Raw genomic sequence first — 15,219 nt, forward strand, 5'->3', positions numbered from 1 at the left:
CAGCTTTGCAACTTTCTTTTTGAGAAAAGAGTTTTCAAGATCTAGGGATCTATTTCAGTTTTTAAGTGTAACCTTCTCGGAGCTAATCCATTCTTTCTGAAAATCTTTTATATCTATAATAACATCAGCTTTTGTTTCTTTTTTAAATAAAGAGTTCCAAAATGCTCCTAGGATTAATTTTAAAATATGATGGCGACAAGCAAGCCAAAGAAGAGTTTTCATTGATTTGCATTCCTCTAGAAGAATTGCAGCTTCATTCTTAACTCCTGTATGACAAGCAGTCGTATCAAATACCTGGGCAACAATGTTAGCTTTAAGATTCCATTCCTCTAAGTCTTCTAAGGCTGTCTTGCAGATAGCAAGTCCTGTACTAGACTGTAAAGGTTTTATTGATAATATTTTGCCTTCAACACAATTAGGAAAGGCACTAACTAAAACAGTTAAATACTCAAACATTTGGCCAGAGATTTGTTTCAAAAGTTTCCCATCCCAGTGAAGTGTCAAATAATCTGATTTAACCTTATTTTTAAATTCTGTTATTACTTTCCTTGCCATCACTTGCCTATTTAGCTTTCTTGATCTTCTTATGGTATTTATTGAAATGTTCACATCCTCAGGTTTAACACCCCCAGCATAAAATGAAAATAAAAGTTTAAAGATTGGTCAATAATAATTTTTTTTTATTAATACAAAACCAACCTAGAAATAGAAAAGCAGAAGTATTCATCATTAGCTGAAGGTTTGATATCTTTCTGTCTGCAGTTGCCTTTATCATTTGATGAGAAATAAAGTTTCTTGGTAAAACCAGAGTGATAGTATCTGATAGATTTTGTAAGCAACCTCCATTTTTCATGTAGCTTTAGAATGTTTTTAATACTGTACTTGTCTTGCTTAGAGGGAGTATCGGCTTTATCCTAGAATAGTTTGACTGACTTCATAGTAAGCATTGCAGCTAACTTAGATTTTGAAATGTTACTTTGAGCATGCAATGCCTCCGTAACTTTAGAATACTCTTCATAGGAACTATCAATAATTTTCAAGTGATACCTTAAAAAGAAAGACACAAGTTAAATTAAAATTTTAAATGAACTTTTAAATGGTTAAAGTAATGTCAGCCAGGCTTAAAACTGTGTTAAGTCTAACCTAAAAAATTTGTAAACATTTCTGGTAGTGGGCAGAGAGCTTGTTTTTAAATCTTCTAAAGAATATCCAACCAACCATATTTTGTTTGCTGACTTTAAACCTTTCCTGTATTTCTTTTTCACAAGCTTTCTTAATTTTTCTGATTTAATATCTTTTTTCTTCTGTTTAAGAGGTGACGCTCTTTTCATCGTCTTTTTACTTTGAAACACATATAAACTGTAATTTAAAAAAATGAGCATCAATTAACTATTATACCTTGTTTATTATCATGTCTTTTTATGAACATTGTTTATGATAAAAGGAAGCATTCCGCAATTACTTAATAAGTATTTTGCAGAATAAATTTAAAAGTTGCCATAACTTTCATCGAAGTATTTTGTTCATGTTTTAGTATAATATTATAAATATAAAGAGAAACTTCGGAAGTACTCAGACACATCCCACAAAAATCTTTTTCTATAAAAAAAATGCTTTTAATGATTAAAGGAACTGTATTTATTGCAGTAATCATCAAAATATCTTTTTTGAAAAATTTTTATGACAGTGTGGCCTGCCCTAATATGTATACCAATTGATGAATAAAGGAACGTTTTTTAAGACATCACATGTAGTTTTTAGAACATTAGGCAAATTGGAATTGATCAAAAACTTTTTGGCTTTAGTTGGCCTTTGGTTGCTGATCTTTTCCTCATTCTCAGATACGGAATACCTGGAACCATATGGGGGATAGTTATTAGCATAACTAAATTTTTTGAATAACTAGGTGTGAAATAAAAAAAATGTTTTCGTTAAACTATCATATACTTTTTGAATTGATTTAGCTCCAAAGAGTAATTTATTTGGTATTGGTGTAGCTGTCGGAGCTGCTGTATCCGGTATTGTAATTATGTTAGAGGCTTTAGTTATATATCGCATAGTAATTTGCAAGTAAGCTATGTAAATCTTTATTTTATCACAAGATAAAGAATTACAAAAGAAAAAAAGAAAAAAAACACAAAAAGTAGTTTTTTTAACTTCTTTTAGAAGAGCGAAAAAAGTGGAAACGAAAGTGGAAACGAAAGTGCAAACAAAAGTGGAAACGAAAGTGAAGCAATATAATGATGAAAACCGCAATTATCAAGAACTGCATTCGGTACAAAAAGAGATATACGCGAAAAGAGATACAAAAAGAGATATACGCGAGCTATTTGACTGAGGATTACGTAGTAGCAGAAATACATAGAACCAGGTGAATCACTGGGAGCCAAGTGATATCACAACTTGCTCTTATCGGGGAACAGCGTATTAAAGATGAAGATGTTTTACAGTTAATCTTCTAATATTCGAATTACATTTAGAATAACGATGCTATGATGACGCTAGGTTCAGCCCAATTCTTTCAGAAAACATTATAGTACGTTACCTGCTGCTGTAATTTCAATGCCACAAAATACTGATTTAGATAAAATAAAATCTAGATTCAATTTTATGATAGATACATAAATCACACAGCAGTTTAACAAAAAAAAAAAAGCCAGAAAGAAAAAATATATTATCATTTCAACTCCAGAACTAAAAGGATTTTTAAGAATATATCATTACAAGCAATTTAGATCAGTACTTATTGGTATTGTTCTTTATAACCTCAGAACATCAATTATGGCATAGAATCAATAAATTTTTCAATTTGAACTTGTTTTACTTGTAACCAGGTAGTTTGAAGTTCTTCAGCATTTGTGAACATATTATAAAAACATACTTTATTATCAAACTGTTTCCGTATATTCTATAATTTCCGATTCATTCTATAACTGAGTGCTCTTACTTAATTTGAACTCTCAGTTCCCAGTATCTAGTCTCTGCTTTGGATGCGAACGTGGGTTGTTTCGGGTTTTTTTTACATGCTACTGTGGTGCGTGTTTCTCAGAGCTACACTCTTTGGTTAGTTCTCTGTGCATTCTAGCAATGCACTCGTTCTATGTGCTTGGTCAAATCTCTTTTTCAAGTTTTATCATCGTATTAAAAAATTATAGTGATTTAATTGCTGGTGATTCATTTCTATATTTGATTGTATATAAAAAATGTGGAAATGAAATATCACCGCTGTCATACTTTTTAAATCACCATTTGCATGTTAATAGATTACATTCTTATTAATGAAAAGTAAAATAAAAATTAAGTTGACTATTTAAGCTTTTTATCAAACGAACTTGCTGTTTTTCAATTAAATTTTTAATCAGTTTCACCTAAAAAAATATTCAGCTGTAAATTTTCGTATGGCACAACAGTAACTTTGATTGGCTTACTTCTACCTACCTTTTACCTTTTCTTTTACCATGATGAATATGGTGGTGGTGATGATGATGATGATGATGATGATGATGATGATGATGATGATGATGATGATGATGATGATGATGATGATGATGATGATGATGATAAAAACAAATTAGATGCAAATGAGAACATCGGTGATGATAACAATGAGGCCGATTGTGCTTTTAATAATTATTTATCAAGAAGATGCTCTTATAATTAGTATATAAAATCATATTCTTTGATTGCATTAAACTTTTTTTACATATACATGCCAAAGTCAAAATATTTTTTTCAGATAAATTTAGTTCAACATTTGGGACATGTTTCATTAAGTTGGTTGACATTTTTTTTTTCTACAAGACAAAAAAAAACAAAATAAGTATTCACATTTTTTCAGAGTTGTTGGTTGTTTTGGTATTTTACCACATAAATTACACTAGCAAAGGTGTAAATGAGGATTGAATTCATTTTTTAGTTCTTCAATATCTATTTCCGAGCCATGTGCTTTCACAATGCTTTCTTTAACGGTAGCAATCATGAGAAATAATCACAGTTTTTTACCAATACCAGGGCGACCAAAAGGATTTTTGTTTTGTTCTAGTGATTTATCAACATTTAAACCTTTACTGAGTTTTTCAACCTGCTGACAACAATAGCATTCATTACAATAGGTTTCCAGTTCATATTTAAAAGAAGTGTTGTAGATTTCATTATTTTGATCACATTGTTCATGGCATCATAATATTTGTGACAAATTTTAGATCGGTGAACTTTATCTAAATCTGACAACATGACATGGAAAACCTTTTCGATTTCATTTTTTTGGTTTGTTCCAATAGAATACTTTTTCTTCCGAACCAAAAATCCACAGACCCTGTAATGAATATTCAAATTCTTGCTTTGGATTTTCATCTAAAAATAATAAAACTTTTTGGATAGTTCTTGTGAATAACCGTCAAACTTTACCACATGTATTACATAGTGTTTGTATTGAAGATGTAAATTAAGCTAATAAATCAATAATAAACTGAATATAAAGTAAAAGATTTTATTTTAAATTAATAAAAACATTTAGTCTAGTAATTTACATGAGGAAAAATTTTATTTCACGATAAAAATAAAATGTTTTCAATTTAGGACAATGGTTAGATGTAAATTTCGAACAAGAAAAAAGTTGAGTGCTCAGATTGTTTTTAAGTAATAAAAAGTTAAAAGATTGATATAAGTAAAAGTAGAAAAACTTTTAAGTTTTACCGCTCAAAAAAAAAGTAAAAAGACTTCCAAATTTGTAAACAAATCAAAGAAAAAGTTTTTTTTAAGTAGATCCTCTTGAATCATAAAATATTATTCCCCTTTCATTTTACTTACTAATATTGACTTACTTCCAAATAAAATTAAGTTACCAAAACACTGCTTACAGCCTAAAAACAGGTTATCAACGTAAACGATGTTAAAAAAACGCGATAAGTAATGAAAAATTGTTCATTAAGTAAAAATTCATTTTGTAACGAAGGTCCGTAGCCATTTTAAAAGTTCTAAACTTTTCATAATCCAACTGCGCTTGTTCATTATAACCTGTCGCTTATTAAAAGAGTTTGAAAGACCGTGTGCCACACCGGTCTGAGATTGGAAATAATCACCCCGAAACTTCCTGAATGAGCCCTTTAGAGGGAAAAATCTACATATATTACTGATAAGAAAAATCATAAAATTTAAATACTTCGTGACCGTCCCAGCAAGAAATTTCAATTTTAAAAATATGCTTTTGCTAAAAAAAATGAACAAATTTTTTTTTTTAATGTTTTTTAAAATAAAGTATTGCTGACACATCCCTGATAAAATATTGACATCTTTATACAAATTACGGGAAAGTGCATTGCGATTAGTATTAATATTTTGATCTCTTGATGCACAGCGCAAAAATGCTAAACTTAGCGAAAAATCATGAAGATTGTTGAAAGTCAGTTTGTTTCCTCTGAATGAAGAAATGTTGCTAAAAAAATTTCTAATAGACCAAGTAAAGAGTCTGATTCCTGATAACGTTGACTTTTCTGACACACGAGTCCCACTTGGGATGAATGATTTTTTCAGACTACTTCTGAGAAAATAGAAAAATGGCAATAAAGTCTCTATCCCTTCACTTTTTGATTTCTCAGCCGTTAGGCCTAGGCCAGAGACAAGAGGGCAGCAGTGTGACTGCCTCATCTTTTAAATTAGACACCTGAAAGTATTGCATAACCATCCACTTGATTTTCCACAGCAGCCTTTGCCGTCCCAGGAGCAAAGAAGATGCTCTAATTGCCTCTCTTTAATTGGAAAGGGGTATCTCATCAATTAAATCAGTTTACATTCAGACAAATATTAAGACATTAGCTTCAAAAGACTTAAAAGTCAGTGAATAGATTGCTTCAGCAGCCATTTCTTCAATAATCGCACAAAGCGGTGGTGGGCAACCCTTGCCAATCACTCAAGGTAACTAGGGCTTGCAAACCTTTTACCAGAAAGGAATCTAAATCTACATTTTTGACAATAAAACTAACCCATTGGAAATATTACTCTTTTAAATCAAACCTAAACTTCTGTATATGACATAAACCTAAAGATAATTTATTTATACCTTCTATTTAATTTAAATCATCTGGCGCTGCCTGTGCAATAAGACTCTTTGGTGATGAAGTGATTCTAAAACCCCAAGACCTTGCAAACATTCAGACAAACAAGCACTGGTCTATTTAATTGTAAAATCAAAAAGCTGTTATATTGTTGTTAAACCTTTTTGCTTTTTTGCTATCACCTCCAGAGGCAATTAAAGCTTCAAAGTTTTTCTTGAAAGAACCAAAGGTTCGAGGAGTTCCACAGCTTGCAAGATTCTTTGCATCAATGTCACACCATTTTTTCTAGAAGAGACTTTGCACTTATGCAATGTGCAACTACTTTTGGTTCTGCTGATTTGCTTTCTGATGAAAACAGAACGTCAGTGTGAGTAAGTTCAGATGCAAGTTTCTGCAACCAGTTTCTGCACTCCAGAGTGTAAAAGACCAGTCTTCATTTGTACTTTTGATAAGTCTTCAGCACCAAGGACTTCTTTTTCTGGAAAGAGGCATTTGGATCGTGATGAACCTGCAAATAAATTACAAAAGGTTATCAAGATTCTCAACTATTATTTAAACCAATTATATTTCTTAATCATATTAAAACATTATTTACCTTGAAGGACTGGAAACGGACTGCCTCTTTGTGCTTGTTTGAGATGAATTGTTCTATATGGAGATGTTTCAGATGAAGAAATGACTGACAATGCAACGGTTTCAGCAGCAAGTCTGTCCTTTGATGTGACTTCAACCAAGTTCTTGTGTGGAGTACTCTTTGTACATACATGAGCAAAACCACGGCCAATGACTGAAAAGCATTTTGCACATCTTTTCTCTACAGTATTTTGAGCTTTTGTAACCTTGGCTGGATGAGTTTTCAAGAAAAGTAGGCTTAGTTTTTCCAGAAAGCCTTTCAGTTGAGCAAATCTTGCAATCACAGGTTGAAGTTCTGTTCAGTGTTTTTAGACTGATTGATTTAAAGTTGTGAAGTTCTGTCAAAGTGACCTTCTGACCTTCATCACATCTTCTAAGTGATGATCTACAGGCCACACATTCACCAAGAGGGACTTGGGTCTTGAAAATCAATCTGTTTTTGTAAAGTAACCTGTGATCTGTGTTTCATATGGTCAGTCAGTGCTCTAGAAGATTTTTTGAAACAAAGAAAGCAGATACATTTTTGGTTTTCTTCATGAGTCTTTGCCTTAATAGGTATTTTGTCAGAAAAATGTTTTTTGTTTTAAACAAACACAAATCTAAAGAACACAAATGTAAACAAACATATACATGTCTTTTTCCAGAATTTTACGCTACTTTTGGGTTTGTGTTGTGCTACATAACTCCGAAGGCTTTATTCGCTTAACTCCAGAAAAAAAATTTTCGTTGACAGTGAATTTAATTGCATTATTTTTTATGTTTGTAGAGTTACTTTGACTTAATATAGAAATTTTTTTAAATTCATATGATTTTATTTTCTTTGAACCTTATCTTTTATAGCATAAACTTTAAATGCAATTTTCTCTCTCGGACGCCAATCAGTGATTTTGAGTTTAATATTTTTTTGATCTACTAGGTACATACTATCATCCTTCAAGAGGGTTTCTCTGGGTCAGAAGGTTTGGGTGGGAAGCTTTTTTTTGGAACAGTGTCCAGTATTACTGGAAGTTGTATCAAAGCCTCCGATGTTTCTTTCTTTTTCATATTCTTTAAGCAGATTCATCACACCTTTATACTGATCTTCTCCTGAGAATAATGCTAGGGAAGGTACTTCGAAAAGATAAACCTCTCCATTAGTATTTAAAAGAACTGCTAATCTGTCATTTTTGAATCGCTTACCTTTTTTTAATTCAAATAAGGTTTTACTATCAAAATGAATAAAAGGTGGATATTTGGAGGCTTTTAAAGCAGCTTTAATGTCATTTCTGGCTAGTTTACTTATATTTAAGTTTACCTTTTTCAAATGTGATGAGGCTGCTGAAATGTTGCAATGAAGTTTACTTACATCCACACAACATTTATGAACAACAGAAGTGACAACTTTCCGGAGAACTGCAGGAGATATATCATTAATTGATGCTGCAAGAGCAACACTACCACTGTCAATATCCTTAGGAATTGTGCACGTAATTGGTTTTCCTTTTTCTTTTCTCCTTGTCCAATCTCTAGGTTCCAGGTAGAGTGTTGTGCTTCCTTTTGCTTTTTTTCTTTCTAATACTCTCTCTAGACATTTGACTATATTTCTTATCCTCGGTTCCGAGAATAAACTTTCTATCGCTTTCTTGATCATCTAAAAACTTCAAATCGACGGCTTTGTCTTTTTCTAATCTTTTCTTGATGTTCATTATGGTACGTCTAAGATTTGGCGTACCAATTCAGAACACTTTCTTTGTCTTCTATATGAAATAATTTTGTTTTTTAAATTTGAACTTGATCCTCTCTTTTCATGCTTTTTTAAACTCTAGCATTCTTTTTCTAAGCTACTTAGATGCTTTCTGAGAGTTTTGTCAGAAACTATTGGAAATCCAAGGAGCTTTAATCAAAGATAATATGCATTTGCATTTGTCATTTTTACATCGATTCTTTTTCATCGTATTAGGCATGCAATATAGTATTGATGACTTTTTCAAATTTTTTTCCAGTCTAGATTTGATGTGGTAAAAGTTTTTAAATATTTCCATTCCTGTTGGAAGTTGCAAACCTTAACAATAAAAAAAAATTTATTTGTTGATGTGAATAATATACATAATTCAATATTCCATTACTTATACTAAAAGCTTTTTTTTTTTTGGAAAACATATTAATATAAACAATAGCCTTATCATTTTTTCTATTAAGTACTCGTGTATGCATTAAATTACGCATACAATGTTTCATCGTAATGCAAAATAAAAAGTATATAATTATCAATCAAAATAATTACAATATAGCACCTGATATAACTGGATTAGCTTCCCCAATATGGATAAAAACTTTTTTTTAGACCTAAGCTCTCTTTCTTCATCTCTGTTTTCAGTTCCTTTAAAGTTCATCAAAAAGCCTAAAATACCATAAGTCATAAAACATGGATAAATGTATAAATAATTAGTACTTTCAAAAATAAGTTTTAATGTATATTCAAAAAAAGAAAAAGAAAGAAAGTACGTTAACGATTTAACAATTAGTTAACATACAGATTTAACAATTAGTTAACGTACCTGTTAAATTCAAGAAAACTGCAAATTCATAAATTTCGGCAACAATAATGCGAATAAAATTTGATAGGGCAATAAGTATTTTTTTTTTAACTATTATAATCTTAACGAGTAAAATTGTAATGGTCTCACAAATATAATAGAGAAAAGAAAATAACTGATCAAAAACAAAATTAAAGTGTAAAACAAAGTATTTCATCATTCTTATAATTCGCGGCAAAATAATTCATTTTTTTGCGATTTTTAACACTATTTAACATAATAAAACAGCCAAAGTATTCATATTCTGCCTTAACTGCCCTTTTTGTTTATTAATATAAATCAATACCTGTATTATATAAAAAAAATCAGTTCAAAAATTTTTTTGTATTATCACCTCCCCTTAGCTTATCGAAAATAGTCATTTTTGGCGTTTTTTTGACCATTTTTTTAATTAAATGGGCTCTGGGGGAGGCACAAAAGTGGTCCGATCAGGCTAATTTTATCCCAAAGTTATTTCTATCACCAATATCCCACATTTCAAGGGGTAGTTTATTGAAGTTCAAAACTTTCCTCAAAAGCAAGTACCCTAGTATTTGGTCTAGGAATTAATTCATGCGCTTTTTAATTGAAAATTGAAAGTTTATTTCAAAAACTAAATGGATGAATACATTAATGAAAATAGTGTCCATCGCTATTCACTACTTTTGCCCATCTTTCCGGTAATTTACGAATTCCGTGTCGAAAAAATGCTTCATCCTTAGAAGTGATCCAATCAGAGACCCATTTTTCGATATTTTCTGAAGAAGTGAAGCGCTGTCCAATCAAATCGTTATTCATGCAATTGAACAAGTAGTAGTCAGAAGGAGCAATGTCCGGAGAATACGGCGGGTGGGGTAACACTTCCCATCCGACATTTTCCAAATAGTTTTTGACATGTTTTGCAACATGTGGTCGAGCGTTATCATGCTTCAAATGTTATCATGCTTCAAATGAGTTTATCGTGTCTGTTACCCCAATCTGGTCGTTTTATGACCAGAGCTTGCTTCAAATGCATTAATTGTCGTCGATAACGTTCTCCATTAATAGTTTCACCAGGTGTCAGAAGCTCATGGTACACCACACCTTTCATATCCCACCATATACACAGCATAACCTTTGCACAATGAATACTCCGTTTGGGTTGTGATGGACCTGGTTCACCTGGCTTTACCCAGGCCTTTTTTCGTTTAGGGTTCTCGTAATAAATCCATTTCTCATCACCAGTAACGATTCGATGCAAAAATCCCTTTCTTTTCTGTCTTTCAAGCAGCAATTCACAAATGGTCTTTCTTCTTTCCACGTCTCTGTCGTTCAATTCATGTGGAACCCAATGAGACATTTTTTGAATCATACCCATGGCTTTGAGGCGTCTGGAAACTGTTGATTGTTCAACTCCTAACGATTTTGCAAGGTCCTCTTGCGTTTGACAAGAATCCTGATCAAGCAATGCTACCAATTCTGCATCTTCAAATTTTTTCGGCTGTCCTGGTCGCTCTTGGTCTTTCAAACAAAAATCACCACTTTTAAACCGTGCAAACCACTTCGGACACGTTCGCTCAGCTAGAGCACAGTCACCATAAACTTCAACCAAAATACGATGACTTTCGGTAGCACTTTTCTTCATGTTAATTCATGTTAGTTTCGTTTAGCCACGCACGCATGCGTGGCTAAACGAAACGCTGAGACAAGCTAGTTTCGTAATCCCTTGTCAAACCGCACGAATTAATTCCTAGACCAAATATGTATGTATGTAGAAATAGTATGCTGTTACATACGACTTATATGAAAATATAATCATCAATTAAATTGGTCTTAAAAGTGGTTAATTCAATTGTTAAAGTCAATTGCTTTATTAAAATATATAAGAAAAGCTTATAGTGCGATTTTAATGTAAAATATTTATTGTTTGAAATATTGATTAGTATTAAAAATCACTCATTATTTTACTAACTCTTTCTTCGTTTTTTGTTTAGGGAACTATACTTGATTTAAGACTTTTTTCTTAATTGCAGCTTCAAAAAATTCTCCGAATGTGCAAAAAGTGCATTTCGCTAAATGCAATTTTGAACAATCTTTTCTTTAACTTTCTTAATAATTTCGCTTTTTTCATCAAAATAAGGAGATTCTCGGGACCCTTGACGGCGAGTTCATGATATTTTACTGGGAATCGCATTGTAGCATAGACAATTACAATTTAAAAAGTTATAGTGGTCAGTACTTCAGAAGGTCCTGTTGTAGAAGTCTACAGCCAACATACACGACATGCAATGGTCAGCCAACTTCTATGACCACATGGTCTGAGCCTTAGTAGTTTTTTGTCCTCGGGAAATTCTCTAGTGATTAGTGCTGTACTGTTTTCCACATTTATCTCTGATCAAACCCTTCTAAACATTGTCTGGCATTGCTAAGGTTCAAACCAAATTGCATCAGGGGCCGATACTTTTACAGAGATGCCCATTGTAAATTAAAATCTACAATGGGCATCTCTGTAAGAGTATCTGCCCCTGATGTTGGACCATCAAGTTCAATTATGAGATGTCTGAGGGGCAATTTGTTTGCATGCTAAAGGCAGATTTGCCACTGTAAAGCACGATCACTTTTAATGTGGTGGTTAATACCTCTCTCAGCATTTTATTAATGTATGAGTATATTTTTGAAGTTGATATTTTGCATCTTTTGATCAATTGTCTAAGTAGGTTTGATAAGCAATTTATTGGGACTACTCGTTTTTTGTACAATTTTTAAAACAATTGGTTTATTTTAACTATTTTATTGTTTTTTTCGTTCTGGAATCTATAACTGCTTTGTTAAGCTGTAAAGCTAAAAATGCAATTAAATCTTATTAAAGAGTAAAAAGGAATGCTTAATATGCTTCCTAACCCAATAATAAAAAAATTCGCAGATATCATTGAAAAAGAAATAATTTCAAATCATTTAAATTCTGACCTCGGCTTAATCGGTTCAAAATTTCAACAAAAATCAAGTAAGCTTAATAGAACTCTGTTTTTAGTATTTAATAAATGTTTTCTTCAAAATTTTTTGGTTTACTTTTCACATGTGTTGGAATATTATTTATATCTAAGTATTATCATCTGCACACAAGCCATTCAGCAGCAATTATTGCAAAACCAACAAAGAGCATTGTTCTTATATCTGTCTCCGTACCGAACAAAGCTAAAGGAGTAAATTTCGAATGGGTCTATGTGTTTCATGCAGTGACTTCTGTTCTTGCTTGGGAAAGAATAGGATTTCAGACTGTTCTTTTGTTTGTGATAGATTATAATAAAATTCAGCCGAAAGCAAAACGTTTAATGAGACACATTATCACAACTGCTTTGGAATGGAAAGCCAAGGTTGTTTATTTAGACATTTCATCAGACTTAAAAGTTCGCACTTCGCAATTGATACGCATTTATGCCGCATCTTTGCTTCAACAACTTGATCCTCACGATTATTTAATAACTTCTGATGCAGATTTGTGGGTAATACGTAAAGAACGAGTCGTTCTTCCGAATCATAAAAAAATATTAATAACAAATGCAAATTGCTGTGGGACAACAAGCTTCAAAAACATCACGTTTCCTATGTATCCAATGTGTCATGTGGGAATGTCAGTTTCATTTTGGAGACAAATGTTTCCGCTAAAAATATCTAGATCAACAACTTCCGTTCATTCGAAAGTCAAAGTTTCCTTTCCAAATGAAAAAAGAACCGGCTTCGACAGAAACTTTTTTCGACAAGCTGATATTCAAGAGTTTTACAATATGCAGATTAGCAACTTTGGTGCTGGATTTTACAAAAAAGCTTCTCACGGTGATGAACTTTGGTATGTGGACCAGATATATATGAGCTACATTCTTTATTTGTTCCAACTTAATAGTGGAAATCACTTAATTGAATTCAACACCGACTGGCCTTGTGCACGTATTGACCGTGCCCATTGGTTTCGAGATATCGCTTTTGCAAAATGTATGGAAGATACTCATCTATTACACGGGGATGTTTGGAAAAAGAGTCAATGGGGGAAAACAAATGAGCTAATAAAGCAGATATTTGATAACTCAGCAATAGATAAAATGGAAAGCTACAGAAGACAGTTTGAATACCTAATGCTTTCGTCTTGAACACTTAGTTAGAAATAATTTACTTAACATTAGTAATAGTATGCAACTACTAATGCTTGCATTAACCAAAAGGATAAGCTAATTGAAAGAAGACAAATGGATAAGCTAATTGGTTGGTTCAGGATTAAAGTATAAATGTTCTATTCCTTTTTCCTTCTTTTATCAGTATTGAATTTTTAAATGGAGTATTTAATTGGACTTAAATAAGAAAAGTTAAATATTACTTTTTGATTAACTTTTTTATTAATATTATTTTTAACAATATTTTGCTTTTAAATTGTGTTGTGTTATTGATAAAAGCTTTATTTTAAAAATTATATTTGATCCTTATATCTATTTTTAATAAAAGGTTCATATTTTGCTGCATTAGTTAATAATTATGATTAAAGAATTTCTACTTTTTGCTATTTTATAACCAATAAGTTCATAAAAATTAAGTTTTAAAGTTTAAAGAGCCAAAATTGATACAACAAAGTCAGCTTTTTATGCAACAATGTAACTAGTAAACGTTGGGTTAACGATGTAACTAGTAAGCTTTGGGTTTACAATTTAACTAGTAAGCTTTGGGTGAATAATGTAACTAGTAAGCTTTGGGATAATAGTGTAACTAGTAAGCTTTGGGTTAATAATGCAACTAGTAAGCTTTGGTTTAACAATGCAACTAGTAAACTTTGGGTTGAAACTATTTATTCGTTAACTTCAATTTAATGTCTTTTTTTTTGTTTTGTTTTGTTTTGGTTTGTTATAGTTAATATTTCTTTTGAATATGGAGAAGTAAAACTATGAAAACTATTTCTGTCTTTCATTGTCTAATGAGTAAGCTAAGACGAAATATCCTATATTGTATTTGGTATTAAGATTTAATTACTTAAATTCCTTCGACGCATTGCTTTTGCTATGTTTTAAATGAGACAAATAAAAACTCACAACAGTAAAGAAATATTATTGCTTTGAATTATTGATGGCTAAGAGACATAGAGATCAATAAATAAATTCCGTTTAATTTCCAGATGACGCTGTAATGCTTGAGGAACAAAGTTTTTTTAAAAAATAAATATAAGTTGTAAAGACTATATAGTAAAGTAATCCTTTAGGATTTAGTAGAATATACAATAATTTTATATTTAATTTGCAATTAAATGAAAAAATCAGAACTTTTCATTTTTAATTTATCATTCAAGCACAATCTTTTTAAGAAGTATTTTAAGTATTATGGCCTTAATAAAAAAGAAAAACTTCATTACTTCAAATTTTGTTTATGAAAAATTTGTTAAATACTTATTTAAAAGAGAACTGCTTTAGTAATTAAAAATATAATTCTTTAAAGAATAAGTAGAAACATGAATACAAATAGAATAAGCCGTAATATAGTGGGAGAAAGGGAAAGTTTTTCAGTAAAATTTTATCTTAAAATAAATGAGTTATTTAAAATTTTTTCAATTTTTGTTTTTCATGTTTGATATATATTTTTTGTTTCAAACGCATTTGTTTGCATTTTGATTGTTAACAAATATATCTTTTCTTTTGGATTATTAACTAACTTTAATCTAGAATTTATAACTTTATTAATAAAAAAGATTTATTTTGGAGTTATTGTCATCTTGATTTTATTTGTTATAAAAATGTTAGATATATTATTAATGAAAAAGAAAAGGATAAATAAAATAACTATTATAACTATTGCGTTTTTTAATGTTAATAAATTATGTTTTATTTAATCAAAGTCTAATTAAAAATCATACTATATATGAACTAATGATTTTATTTTTTAAAAAATTAATATTTTGTTAACATTTTTTAAAAACGATGCTTTTTTGGGCTCTCTCAAAGTATGCTTAATAATTTTCTCTATCG

General features: G+C 30.9%; 2 protein-coding genes across 2 annotated transcripts; one reads left to right on the forward strand and one right to left on the reverse strand.

Moving 5' to 3' along the window:
• Nucleotides 1-54: 54 nt before the first annotated feature.
• LOC149886593 (uncharacterized) lies at nucleotides 55-853 on the reverse strand. The gene is made up of 2 exons (XM_090091388.1): nucleotides 702-853; nucleotides 55-631 (listed from the first exon to the last, which is right to left on the reverse strand). The coding sequence occupies exons 1-2, from the start codon at nucleotides 851-853 to the stop codon at nucleotides 55-57; spliced, it is 729 nt and encodes a 242-aa protein (XP_089947514.1).
• An 11,267-nt stretch (nucleotides 854-12,120) lies between these two features.
• LOC149886594 (uncharacterized) lies at nucleotides 12,121-13,642 on the forward strand. Its single transcript, XM_090091818.1, has 2 exons — nucleotides 12,121-12,224; nucleotides 12,325-13,642. Exon 2 carries the CDS (start codon nucleotides 12,553-12,555, stop codon nucleotides 13,363-13,365), a length of 813 nt encoding a protein of 270 aa, XP_089947944.1. The 5' UTR covers nucleotides 12,121-12,224; nucleotides 12,325-12,552; the 3' UTR covers nucleotides 13,366-13,642.
• Nucleotides 13,643-15,219: the final 1,577 nt, after the last annotated feature.

The sequence above is a fragment of the Hydra viridissima genome, unplaced genomic scaffold (assembly GCF_058129835.1).
Source record: "Hydra viridissima isolate aposymbiotic clone 2 unplaced genomic scaffold, HvirCarnegie_v1 scaffold_6, whole genome shotgun sequence".
NCBI classification, from domain to species: domain Eukaryota; kingdom Metazoa; phylum Cnidaria; class Hydrozoa; order Anthoathecata; family Hydridae; genus Hydra; species Hydra viridissima.